Genomic DNA, 14,884 nt, shown 5'->3' on the forward strand with positions numbered 1-14,884 from the left:
TTTACACCAAGCGTGGAAATTCATCTTGTAGCTTAGTGCAATTGAATTCGGAAAACCAGCGAACACGAAGTGGCTCGAAGCGAGTTGATCGGCGTACTTCTACTGGTTGAATTTCCAGGAAATCAAGATGAATGTTTCAAGTATCTATAAACACTCGTATGACAATACGTTCTGAGTACATTCGCCATAAAAAATGTCCGGCTTTATGGTGGCAATTTCAGATTTGACATATTCTTGAGTAGCAGCCCTTGTTCAAACATGTGATCAAGGAAATCGCACCATGAGATCGCTGGCATGGAGCTCTTCAACCATCTCCAACGTAGTAGCTATGTTCTTGCACTTAGTTAGTTAGTTAGTTAGTTAGTTAGTTCTATGCACTAACACTGTCACTTCTACTACAAAATTTGATTGAAAATGAAATAATATTGAATAAAACGCTTTCAAAAATGAGCTAGAAGACAGTTCTTAAAAAGACAGAATCTATTTTAAAGAGAGAAAAATTTCGCCAAGCAAATTACATTAAAAAAGTAAATGATATTGATAATATATTATGTACTAACTGACCCAGCAGACCTCGTACTGCCCCAATCGATAAATAGAAGACCTAAAATTTCATATAGAACTTAAAACAAACAAAAGGAATTACACATGATGTTGCTTATTTTCACAACAGAGAACTATATTTTTTGTTTTGTTTTGTGGTGGGTAAATAAACAAAGATGACGGTTTTCCGACGCGCGAAGCTCCAAGTTGATTCCGCAAACTTCCAACGACTGGCCTTGCGATTTATTTATGGTTATCGCAAAGGCCAGACATACCGGAAATTGTAAACGTTTAAAATCGAATGGTGAATCTGTTGGAATCATCAATAAATCATCTCCTTAGTATTTTCCCTTCATGATTGTTGCCTCAATGACGTTATTTACCACCTATTTCACAGCAAGTCTTGTTCCATGTCGAGGTTAATTAAAATGTTACGCAGCATGATGATAACTGATCTGATAACTGATAACTGCAAATTGTGAGGTTGTAATCCAGGTGATTCCAGTGAATTTAAAAACTGATTTGAAGGAAACCAATTGTCCCGGAAGAAAATTCTGACTGGTCGCATTGAGATCCTCGACATCTTTATTTTTGATCTTGATGTGACAGAAATATGTGGATAATGTGATTAATCCGGTCGAGGTGTCACTGTCACAAATGATCAACAAAAAAAGAGATCACCGAAGTAAAGACAGTTATCGCGCACGTACCTCACAAAGATAGAAGGATGCATTCTTTGTCTGAGGATGGATCGGCATATTAGTTGGATGTTAAATATTATGGTTGCGTTCAGAAATTTAATTTGTGACAAAACATCAAAGAAAAAACTTGTTGTTTTTATTTAGTTCCGAGTATTTTAAAATTCATTTACATTTTGGACTTCCAAAAATAATTCAAGATCAAAATTAACCAAATCGGTCTAGCCGTTCTCCAGTTTTAGCGAGACTAACGATCAGCAATTCATTTATATATAAATTCAACACAATCGAGGCCGACAACAAAAGATCGTGTCTCAGAAAATTAGTTCTGTTTTTCTAATGTTTATTTCGAGTTTAATTTTTGTCAGTAAATCATGTATTATTACAACTATTGTAAATTGTTAAAGTTAAATGTTATTTTTTGACCTCTGTAAGGATAACTTGGTAAACTTTGTCAGCAACTGACCAATGCCATGTTTATACTGAAAGGGAGCCATGGGTTAAGAAAGTTTGGTTAGGTTAGGTTAGGTTCTAATACCTATATAAAATCGCGGTGTTTGTAATTGAACTCCTCCGAAACGGCTTGACCGATTCTCATGAAATTTTGTGTGCATATAAGGTAGGTCAGAGAATCGAACAACATCTATTTTTCATCCCCCTAAATGTTAAGGGTAGTCCACCCCTAATTTTTTTTATTTTTTTATAATACAGCATTTAAAAATACATACAACTCTAAATTTTCAACCATCTATGATCAACTCTATTTTTTATTTGTTTATTATAAACTTTTTTGGCAAGATTTTTATTTCTATATGACTGTATCATTTAGATTTTTCTGAGCAATTCTCATCGTTAATTTATCATTAACTTCAACTGCAATAAATATTTATTAATAACTGAAATGGCAGTTTTAAGCTCCCACTAAAAACGGCCATTATCGTACCTGTACATATTGTACTTAACATTTTTTGCAAATAGTTTTAAATCAAAACAGAAACGTGTACGTGTTTAATAAATATACGTGTTCTATTATTGTGAAAGGTAAGTCAAATAATAAGCAATATTGAGTGACGGTTTCACACAAATAAGTATTTTAATTTGATTTATTAACAGGTACAAAAGGCGCGAGATGAACGAAATCAACAGAGACAATTAGAACAAAGAGAAACGCGTAGATTCATAGTAAAAATTGGAATTGATCAACAAGTCCTTCGAGGACAACTATGTGTGGCATATCCTCGCCCAATTGATAGTAAAAATATGAATAATTATTTTTGATGTCTAGACAACTATCAAGAATTTTGATTTGAAATATTTTCCATATTGAAAAATATTTCGTAGTTATAATTTATATGGCAGAACAACGTTTGCTGGATCAGCTAGTATATAAATACGTTTTGAATGATATGAACTCGACTATTAAAAAAAATAAATTACAGTATTTACATAATTATCGAAGAATGTATAAATTTTCATTAATTTCTACTTATAAATTAGTTAAATTCACCCTATTAACCTGTCCATAAATTTATCTCGAAATGACACAAGAAATCATGCGACTGCCGAAGGCCGAATCGTCAGTGAAAACGTCAAGACCTCCAACAGTCATAGGCGTTACGTTGCGTCCATGGTCTGCTTTCTCTAAAAAAACACACACCTCAACAACATACGGCGTTTATTAACCGCATATAATTTTACAATTAATCATTTCCGATTAACAGTAAATACCTAAAAGCTCCCATCAAAACTTTTACGACACCATCAAGTTTTTTTATTAGAAATTAAAAACAAATTTGACCAAAATTTTATTTAACGCGAGTATTGATAAATATTGAGTTAAATCAGTTTTAATAGTTACACACATTTACAGTACATTGTTGCCCAGGAAATTTTAGCTGTTTCTAACTACATAATATACTATTTTCAAAAATATGATTAGAAAGTTTTATCAGCTACTATTCGGAAGTGGGGCTCCTGCTGTAATCGAGCCGAAATTTTTTATATGAATTCCCATGGAAAGAAAACACCATACCTTGTGTTATTATAGTGGCGCATGACCAAAAAATAAAATTAAATCGATAAAAAAAACAACAATTTTCAGTATATTCGAAAACTTATTTATTATTATCGTGGAATAATTTGATCGCATTGAAAAGTGCATGGGTACGATCGCTATGCGAAGGATACCATCGACGAAAAAGAAAATCAACGATGTATCCAGCCATGTGATAATCACGTCGTCCCTATTTTGGAATATCACCACGTGCAGCACGCCGTATTCTTTCAATATTTTGCGTGTATGCTCCTGAATCCGAATCAACGAAATTTGTTAGGTTAGGTTAGATTAGGTTAGGTTAGGTTAGGTTAGGATGTTGTTTGATCATAAAACACCTAAAAAAAATTTGTTTGCTCCCGTTTTAGCAAGAGCCCCACTTCCGATTAATCCCCAAATATTCATTGAGTTCTAGAAAACTTAACGCTCTTCTCTGATGTGTATACTTAGGAAAATGGTATATGAAGGACGAAAAATCATCATATTCGTATTTTAAGACGCTCTTCTGACGCGTAAGTTCTTTGCTCATATTTCCTAAATTTTTCTAAAACCTATCCAGGTGACTATGAAAGAAGTGAAGTTTTACGCTCTACAAGTTCAGATTTTTTATTCTACACCACAGTGTAACATGCCATTCGGCTTTTCGTGTTTTTCTTTTTGAATAGTCCTTTGTTCACGTATTGGGCACAATATTCACTTCCGATTTATTCATTTTAACATTCAAGTTTTTGAAGAGAACCGAGAAAACCTCGGAGTGTATTCGAATTCTTCCTCTACCTATCATCACTACACTAAACTTGTAGTAATTTCATTCTTTATATTGGCTGGTAAGTTTTTTGTTGCTTTTTTATCGTGCTCACGAAAATTTCAGTTACATTTATGTTAGAGAATAAGCTCCTTTCAAACAAATATGTTCTTTGTACTCGTTTCTTTTTTAATAACTTCCATCTATGTTCGCGTTTGCTTCCTTATTTTATTTTTTCCCGCATTTCTACAGCTGCCAGGTGCCAAAAGACTGAGCTTGTACACCACAAGAAATGGATTCAATTCAACTCCAACAACTGGGAATCCAGTTGAGGGCTGCAACCATCCCGGATTTCCCTTTATTTCTAACTGAAACTTTTTTTATTGTTTTTACCAATAAATATTAATTTGAATAATCCGGGGATAATATTCATCTCATATAAGTATCAGTTATTTATATAATTTAACTCAGGCCGACTACCACTTCCTGACGAAGAATCTCCTGCCGAGGAATTTAAGGTTATAACAGAGACTTTAGCTATATGAGGTTTTGGTCCTAGCTCAGTGATAGATTTTATGATTTGAATATCGTTAGTAAGATGTCTAATTTGGAGGCCACCAAAAATACCTACTGTAATCTTTAGCTCAGTGAACTGAACTCTTGTCTGTACCTAGTGATCTTTTTTACTATCCCCAGTGTTATATACGAGGATGTATTGATATCTAGTTAGCCTAGACCTTTAAAAGAGGTGAATTTTCCATTGAAGATGATGACCGACCGGAAAGGCCAGTTTCTGTGTCAGTCCCCGAAAATATCGATGCAGTTCATGACATGATTTTATCAGACCGTCGAATTGGGCTAAAACGGATCTGATCTGAAGCACTGAATATTTCATACGAACTCGTTCATCATATAGTTGGACATGGGAAAAATTGCTGCAAAATGGATCCCCAAATGTTTGAATGTTGACCAAAAGCGTGCAAGGTAGAATTATCGCGTTCGATCTGTCCCGATTTGGAAACCATTAGACTTAAACCGAATTGTTACTATGGATGAGACTTGGATACATTTCTACGATACAGAAACAAAGCAACAATGGGCTGGAATGGCGATACTCTGGTTCTCCAAGACCTTAGAAGTTTCGTGCCCAAAAATCTACTGGAAAAGAAGTTCTAGCTTCAGTTTGTTGGGATTGCCATGGAGTAATCATGATCGATTTTTTGGATAAGGGTAGAACAATAACTGAAGTATACTATTCGACATTACTGACCACTCTACGGGAAAAATTAAAGAGAAAAGACGCTTAAAGCTATCCAAAGGTGTTTTGTTTTAGCAGGACAACGCCCCTGCACACAAGTATCATGTTGACATGCAAAAAAATCGTGATTTACTAGAACACCCCCCTTAATCACCAGATTTGGCTCCGTCCGACTAACATCTCTTTCCTCAACTGAAAAAAAGTTGTAAAAAGGTAATAAAAGGTAATAAAAGTTGTGGAGGTCTGGTTGACTGATTGACTGTGACGAATTCTTTCAAATACTCTTTGCATTGCTTCGAGGAATGCTTGGTGTCGTTGTTATACTGAAAGGCAAATTTTTTGTCGATTAGGCGCTGGACAAAACGTTCTACATTCCCCTTTAACGTTTTTTATAGTCTGTTTTCAAAATAAATCTGATTTTTACCAGGTCTCCAGTCGCCCTTCCTCCAAAACTTTCCCAATCCCTCAGCGAACCTCCGCCGTGTTTTACGGTCGAGATAACACATGGATCTAACATCCGGTCTTCCTTTGACTTGCACACAAACATTTTTTTCTTGAAAAGTATAAGATGAATAATAAGATGTGAAAATTTCAATGTAAATTGATATCAGAAGATATTTTCTGTTTATTTATGTTATAATGTTTGTTTATCACGAATTTTTTTGGATATTTTTTGTTATATGAAGAGACAGCTTGCAATTCTACACACTTCCAGAGTCTACGCAGGATATTTCTTTGAACTTGGAAGAGCTTTCCAAGATTCTCCTTTATAGCGTCACAATGAAAGTTTATTCTATCGATCATTTAGTTCCTTATGTTCATCGGTGTTGCTTTTCAGAGATCCTCAAAAAAATGAATCCATTTTATTTAAATCAGGGGAAGGTGGTGGCCATGCGAATGGACCTCCCCGAAGATGTTATTTCGTATATTTTAATTATTAATGTTTTTCAAGTTTTTGTGATCAGATACCTCTTGTAAGTATTTTCAATAAATAATTACGATTTATGATAATTTTCTTCAGAATGTCTCTTTATGGCGAACGATTTTCTTGACATATACAACGAACTGAGAATCTAGATAACTCCGAAACCATAAATTTTATCCAGTTAAACAAGGAGTAATCCATTGAGAAATTAAGTTTTGCTACCTTGAATGGGTTGTCTAGATCGTGCAGGTTGTCCTTGTTAAAATTATGGATTGTTAACCATTGGGCATGAGCCGCCCCTGGCCTTCAGATAGTAGTTTAGAATCATTTATTCCGTCACTATGTGAACATACGTAATCAAACATTAAAATTCACAATGTTCGAATGTATAATTTAGAAAATATACTTAAATATCAGTTCAGAATTGGCAACTTTTTTATGTCACAGCATCTACTCACTCCCAAATTTTTTGCACCAAGTCCCGGTACTTGAAGTATAGTGAATGATATAGTGAACAAATCGTTTTTTTTTTTTCACTTTCCAAAACTCTATTTTTTTGTGAACTTATTCGCAGATTATTCGCTTCAATTTATGAACTACTTTTTATTATACTCCGTATTATTTATAATACAATTTTTATCTAATTATAAATAATAACAAAATTATCGTTCGAATCATGTTTTTGACATTAGGTTGTTTTAAAAGATTTTTCTTTGATCATTTACACTTCTCATTGAACGAGAATTCTACTAAACCTCCCCTTATAAACATCCCGTTCCAGTTACAAAAGACTTTCTACTATTTTGCATACATAACAAGCCCGACTTGATTCGAAATCAAACAGAATTCATTAACATAGAAAATATAACCGAAAGAGATCGAAAAAAAAAACTTCCTACATCCTACCTTTACATTCGTTGGCGTCCCTTGTAGTAGCTCTGCCCCAGGGGCGATCAAAATGAAACGGCTTACATCGTTCGCAGTCTCTCCCGGCCGTATTATGTTTACATTCGCAAGATAATTGTCCATCACGACCGGCAATGCATCTACTAGCATGCCCATTGCACTTACATCTACCACCAACAGCAAAATCAGACACCGCGTATTGATGAGTCACTTGATGGTAACCACCGACTATAACATTGTTTACAACTTCTGGAACCGCTGCTGGTTTCGTATTGGTCGCTTCTTCGTTATCGACAGCTTGCATTTCGTTTACTAATTGGACAGAAGGTTCTTTATTGTCTTCATGTTCATCTAAATGCTTGTTTAACATACGTTCGTCAACTAGAATATCTAAATTATCGGAAGAATCTTCGACGGGCATATGAAGACGATTGAAAACGACTTTGATGTCAGTAGCTGTTACCCAATCTTGAAGAACCGGACTGTTATCGAAATCAGAAGCACTAGGTCTTCCTTCTAAAGTACTGAAAGCTATTCTTGAAGTTTGTCCGAAATTATGCATATCACCACCGGTGTATCTATGAGCGTCCGTACATCTGGCTTCTTGTTCGTTGGTTTTCGTTATAGTAGCTCTATTAGGTCTTCCATACACTCTTCTACATTGCGAGGAATAAAACTGAAACGGTTGCCAGGTTTTACCATAATCCATGCTTTTATAAATAGCTATAGAATCCGGTTTAGGCGTATTAGGGCAAAATTGAAGACTAACGTAAGTAAGTTCGTATTTTTTGCCCAGGCTCAAAGTTAGGGTAACATTATCGGGAGGTGCGTTAATCGAAGTAACCGGAGGTACCGGTTCGGATCTCCAACAAGTAACATTCTGGGGATTATTAAGATCGGTAAGATACGAAGCCGGAAATCTAGTTTTAGGTTGCCGATCATCGCACAAATGGCATTGAGGATTGGCTCCTGGTTCGGGTGCTTCGCAATAATGTACCGGAGTAAGTAATCCGCAAGTGGATGAAGCTTTTACTGGAATACCGAAAGCGGCGTTCACGAAATCTGGAATGCAACGACGAGGCCGGTCATCGTCGTAACACGGATCAGCGGGAGTCTGACCTTCGAACATCTTTAAGAAATTCTCGTTCACTGACAATACCGAAGAAGCGTGCAAAAACATCATGGAGAGTATCATAACTCTTAATGTTAATCCCATGTTTCGTTTCAATCGAATATCATCATCCGACACACAATAAAATATGACACGAAAATAAAATACGTAATTCGGCGCGAGGTGAATCGAGAGCGAGAGAAGCTGCACAGTCGCTCACGACGGTCGCAATGTAACTGGCAATCCTGTCTGTTAAAAGTCTGTAGCACCTTCCCTCGGAATGATGGGGCGCATACCGAACTCCTAAGTGCCAGAAGAGCCTGCTGGTAATTGATGATAAAGTTGATTACGGCGAATTAATACGTCGTCGAGGATTATCATCGTAAAAAGAAATCGATCAGGAGAAATGTCCGCGATTAGGATCGATACGATACGTCTTATAAATATATATGAATCTTTTGCGCTATATTCCAATTCGTTTTATCAAATATTCATTTACTACTGTTAACCTATCTCTCGACTATTTCAATTAAATGGATATTCGTAAAAATTGTGTTGTTACGAAAATTACAGGGTTTGTTCAGAATTTCAAGCTCTTTCAGATAATCACTAAGTTTTATAAATCGAACTACATAGAGAAAGAGGAACCCACATCGGCAATTTGATCCCAAAGAGATGTCGAAGCTTACAAATACGTTTTAAAATAGTCAGTCATCTCCATCATCTCAAACAACCTCTTCGACAATACGAACCTACAGAGTAGACTGAAACCTTTTGACTTAGTGAAGTGATTAGTGTAAAAGCAAAGCCAAATTTTACATTTTAGTATAGACAATAATAATTGTAGGTAAGACCCTTAGTTTACAGACACTTATAGTAATTTAGGATACAAAAAAATTGTTCATTGATCGTAATAACAATCATATTACAATGATAGTGAGATCTTTAAAAGAAACCCGTTACCACGTGTATGCTTCTTTGATTTCCATCGTGTCACATGCGCTGTATCTTCACCGAGATCAATGCACCATCCCATTGTTGTGTCTACCGCGAGGAGAGGGGAGACTCCGCGGACAAGTGGCTGCATGCCTGTCGTGTTTAAGGATAGTTGCATTTTGTATCCTCCTTATTTAAAAAAAGTTGCACTGTGTTACAAGTGGGTTAGACTTCTTGGTGAAAGTCTTCTGAAGAAGGCCGGGCTCTCGAATCCTTTGTAGGATTGTGAGGAATCGGTGCGACTTAATGATTACTGCCGGAGGAACAGACAATATTTTGACTTGTAATATCACATTCTCCACTTCCGTTTCATCAAATGGATTTTTGATCCATGGTGGTATGACTGAATATATTCAACAACGTATTCTATCTGCGACAAGTTCGAAAAATGTGAAAATTCACGCCGACCAATATTTTTTCCTTTATAAATTTCAAAATTCGTAATTGTAAGTTGGGGTCTTTGATTTTTTCCAAAAAAATCTGTCTGCTTCAAAACTTACAAGTAACATTCATTGAGCTTCCTAAAATATTATCTACCATTATTGATTTAGAAGATAACCCATCGTTTTAGTTCCTCAGTATCAAAACCGAATAAATTTTCATGGACCCCCGTCGAATCTCCCGTAGAACCCTAGAGGTCCACCTGGACCACTTTGGAAATCACGGCTCTAGAACATCCAAGGGAATTTGGTTTCCTGTTTTTCAATAATTACCATCGTCCCATGAGTTTTTTATGCACGGGTCAGTGACAAGTCTCAACAACTACTTACTAAGAGAGTAGCGTTAAAAAATTATCAAAAAATGGCGCGGAAAAATCAAATGAGGCGTACACGTGTTTCATGGCAATGCTACAGTCCACACTGCTCCACATTCCAAGGTTACTGTACACGAATGTGACTTCACTGAGATTGAACACCCACCATATAGCCCTGATCCGGCTCCGTCCGACTATTTTTGTTCGCAAAGTAAAACAGCGACGTTGAAATTAAATATTCTTATTCTTAATCTAGTAGTTGCATATAGTAGCATATAAATCAAAAGTTCTGAGAAAAAATAAAGGAAAAATATTAAATTTTTTATATTTAAACTCTTTCTTTCTTTGTTAGGCTAAGAGCTCATGGACTGCACCACGTATATGTCCATCCTCAAATTATGTATGATATAATTTCTGTTTGGATGTTTATAAATAAATATTTACATAACACAAAATTTTAAATATCAATTTTTGGGATTGAAATATTATCTGTCCGTACCTAAACTACTTCCTCTAAAAACCAGATAGTAGTTAAGAGAGATTGATGTCTTCCCCAATTTCGAATGAAAACATAATAAAATGAAGTACAACAAAAATAAACCAAAAGAAGTGATAGCTGGAGGCATACAATTCGGATTCTTATTAAGTTACGTGGGTCGAAACAAAAATTATAGAATAATAAAATTCTCGGCCGGGTCACTTCCAATTTTCTCAAGTCAAACGTAACTCGACACTTCTAGAAGGCTGTAGCATCAGTGTCGTATTAATCAGAGCGGCTTTTGGTGTATTCTTGTTGGATTTTCATAACAGTGGGCTGTGGTAAATCTTGGTTCTAATCTTTAGTTGTCGGTTTCGGTCAGTTATGATGGGGAATTTTTGCTCTATACCGACCCGCCTTTTCGCGTTTCTTTTCGCATGATTTTTCGAACATTGGCATTCAGAATTAACAGCTAAATGGTCATGCAATGTTGCCAAATGTTCATACTATTTTAGACGATTGAATTCGGAAACATGCGGAGGAGTTTCGCTAAACATTTTTTGGGCTACTACTTCTCGTTGTGGTGAAGACGTGTAGCTTTTTCGAGACATTATCCAGTTCAGGGCTGCATATCGAGATAAATATAAAGTAATATTTAGTTATTTGTAGATTATAGGATTGTTATTTTGGTTAATGAAGTAGTTACCATCTTTAAATGGTTATTTGAAGAAATGGAGATATGAAACATTCGAAAGCACGTCAATATTAGTTATAATTTTCATAATTTTTCAATTTACTTCGCTTCAAACTTGCATAAAAATATGAAAAAAGTCTTAATAACCATAAAAAAATCTGTTTTTTACTTGAAAATAATTTTAGGACACCACAACACGACATATAAAACTGAAAAACTGAAAAAAGATGTAGAAATTCAATTAATTTTCTGTATCCTGTACAAAATATGTATATTTAGCAAGCGAATAATCATTTGCAACTATGAAAGCAGTTTTGTCAAAAATTTAAAATAGAATTAAGGCTACCTGACAATGTAATAAGCCAGATGTTTGCTTTGGTTATTCCTCAAACTGTGTAAAGATTATTATGCTCAGAGAACCAGGACCGGACCGTAATATACAAACTTTACGCACCTTTTAGCTTTCTGGGCAAATAATTTTTATTATCCTTCTCTCGGATTTAATCTTATATGTGAAAAAAATTGATGATTTCCATTCCGAGTCCGTTCAGGCGTTCTACCCAACCGATTTGCTTAATTTTTTTTTTTTTCAATGAAAGGTATTGATGCACAGATCAGCCATCAACCATCGGATTTCATCTAATTTTCACCATTCTCAAGTTATACTCAAATGCGATTTCCCCCTGTACGTTACTTATGGGAATTTTTCACATACACACGTTCTATCCTCAATATCTCAGGTTCTATTCAAGAAAGAGACTTCGTTTTGGTTTAAGAACACTCGCTGAAATACCTTCTTTCTTTTGAGTTTTTGAACACTTAAATCGGTTGAGTTGGAGAGGAGCTAGGCGCGGACATTCAATGTGGAGCTATGGATTTTTGTAGGTTTTTGACAATTTTTCTACATTCAAAGTTCTATATCTCAGGTTCTAATATAGCTACAGAGCTCGTTTTGATTTAGGAACACTCGCTGAAACACCTTCTTTCTTTTGAGTTTTTGAACATTTAAATCGGTTGAGTTGGAGAGGAGCTAGGCGCGGACATTCAATGTGGAGCTATGGATTTTTGTAGGTTTTTGGCAATTTTTCTACATTCAAAGATCTATATCTCAGGTTCTAATATAGCTACAGAGTTCGTTTTGGTTTAGGAACACTCGCTGAAACACCTTCTTTCTTTTGAGTTTTTGAACACTTAAATCGGTTGAGTTGGAGAGGAGCTAGGCGCGGACATTCAATGTGGAGCTATGGATTTTTGTAGGTTTTTGACAATTTTTCTACATTCAAAGTTCTATATCTCAGGTTCTAATATAGCTACAGAGCTCGTTTTGATTTAGGAACACTCGCTGAAACACCTTCTTTCTTTTGAGTTTTTGAACACTTAAATCGGTTGAGTTGGAGAGGAGCTAGGCGCGGACATTCAATGTGGAGCTATGGATTTTTGTAGGTTTTTGGCAATTTTTCTACATTCAAAGATCTATATCTCAGGTTCTAATATAGCTACAGAGTTCGTTTTGGTTTAGGAACACTCGCTGAAACACCTTCTTTCTTTTGAGTTTTTGAACACTTAAATCGGTTGAGTTGGAGAGGAGCTAGGCGCGGACATTCAATGTGGAGCTATGGATTTTTGTAGGTTTTTGGCAATTTTTCTACATTCAAAGATCTATATCTCAGGTTCTAATATAGCTACAGAGTTCGTTTTGATTTAGGAACACTCGCTGAAACACCTTCTTTCTTTTGAGTTTTTGAACATTTAAATCGGTTGAGTTGGAGAGGAGCTAGGCGCGGACATTCAATGTGGAGCTATGGATTTTTGTAGGTTTTTGGCAATTTTTCTACATTCAAAGTTCTATATCTCAGGTTCTATTCAAGAAAGAGACTTCGTTTTGGTTTAAGAACACTCGCTGAAATACCTTCTTTCTTTTGAGTTTTTGAACACTTAAATCGGTTGAGTTGGAGAGGAGCTAGGCGCGGACATTCAATGTGGAGCTATGGATTTTTGTAGGTTTTTGACAATTTTTCTACATTCAAAGTTCTATATCTCAGGTTCTAATATAGCTACAGAGCTCGTTTTGATTTAGGAACACTCGCTGAAACACCTTCTTTCTTTTGAGTTTTTGAACATTTAAATCGGTTGAGTTGGAGAGGAGCTAGGCGCGGACATTCAATGTGGAGCTATGGATTTTTGTAGGTTTTTGGCAATTTTTCTACATTCAAAGATCTATATCTCAGGTTCTAATATAGCTACAGAGTTCGTTTTGGTTTAGGAACACTCGCTGAAACACCTTCTTTCTTTTGAGTTTTTGAACACTTAAATCGGTTGAGTTGGAGAGGAGCTAGGCGCGGACATTCAATGTGGAGCTATGGATTTTTGTAGGTTTTTGACAATTTTTCTACATTCAAAGTTCTACATCTCAGGTTCTAATATAGCTACAGAGCTCGTTTTGATTTAGGAACACTCGCTGAAACACCTTCTTTCTTTTGAGTTTTTGAACACTTAAATCGGTTGAGTTGGAGAGGAGCTAGGCGCGGACATTCAATGTGGAGCTATGGATTTTTGTAGGTTTTTGGCAATTTTTCTACATTCAAAGATCTATATCTCAGGTTCTAATATAGCTACAGAGTTCGTTTTGGTTTAGGAACACTCGCTGAAACACCTTCTTTCTTTTGAGTTTTTGAACACTTAAATCGGTTGAGTTGGAGAGGAGCTAGGCGCGGACATTCAATGTGGAGCTATGGATTTTTGTAGGTTTTTGGCAATTTTTCTACATTCAAAGATCTATATCTCAGGTTCTAATATAGCTACAGAGTTCGTTTTGGTTTAAAAACACTCGTTGAAATACCTTCTTTCTTTTGAGTTTTTGAACACTTAAATCGGTTGAGTTGGAGAGGAGCTAGGCGCGGACATTCAATGTGGAGCTATGGATTTTTGTAGGTTTTTGACAATTTTTCTACATTCAAAGTTCTATATCTCAGGTTCTAATATAGCTACAGAGCTCGTTTTGATTTAGGAACACTCGCTGAAACACCTTCTTTCTTTTGAGTTTTTGAACACTTAAATCGGTTGAGTTGGAGAGGAGCTAGGCGCGGACATTCAATGTGGAGTTATGGATTTTTGTAGGTTTTTGGCAATTTTTCTACATTCAAAGTTCTATATCTCAGGTTCTAATATAGCTACAGAGCTCGTTTTGGTTTAGGAACACTCGTTGAAATACCTTCTTTCTTTTGAGTTTTTGAACACTTAAATCGGTTGAGTTGGAGAGGAGCTAGGCGCGGATATTCAATGTGGAGTTATGGATTTTTGTAGGTTTTTGGCAATTTTTCTATATTCAAAGATCTATATCTCAGGTTCTAATATAGCTACAGAGTTCGTTCTTTTCTATTATAATGATTTCTGATACTTATTTAATGGATTCGAGGCGAGCGAAGCCGCGGGTAAAAGCTAGTTATTTATATTTCAATCAAAATGATATATAATATCCAATATATCAGTTGACTGATATATTCCACCAGGAAAATGATCTTTGAATAAAGTTGTTTTATCAACTACATCTTTTACAGTACTTTCTTTTTCCTACACCTATAACTTAATATCTAGGTCCATGCATACTTCGGTTTTATATTGCACCTTCATAAGTCCACCACCACCATCACCAATTCAGAATCTTCTCCACGCGTTTGAACCAATTGTCCATTCATTCATTCCACTTCATCAGATGTAGAAAAC

The 14,884-nt window shown here is 35.6% G+C and overlaps 1 protein-coding gene across 1 annotated transcript in view; it reads right to left on the bottom strand.

Annotated features, from left to right (window-relative positions):
- The window catches only part of LOC130891106 (netrin-1-like), a 226,381-nt gene extending 217,904 nt beyond the window's left edge, over positions 1 to 8,477 (bottom strand). Inside the window, exon 1 of the mRNA XM_057795665.1 lies at positions 7,129 to 8,477. Coding sequence (XP_057651648.1) covers positions 7,129 to 8,344 — 1,216 coding nt within the window. The 5' untranslated portion in view covers positions 8,345 to 8,477. The remainder of the gene's footprint in view (positions 1 to 7,128) is intronic.
- Between the last annotated feature and the right edge of the window lie 6,407 nt (positions 8,478 to 14,884).

This window comes from Diorhabda carinulata, chromosome 3, assembly GCF_026250575.1.
Source record: "Diorhabda carinulata isolate Delta chromosome 3, icDioCari1.1, whole genome shotgun sequence".
NCBI classification, from domain to species: Eukaryota; Metazoa; Arthropoda; class Insecta; order Coleoptera; family Chrysomelidae; genus Diorhabda; species Diorhabda carinulata.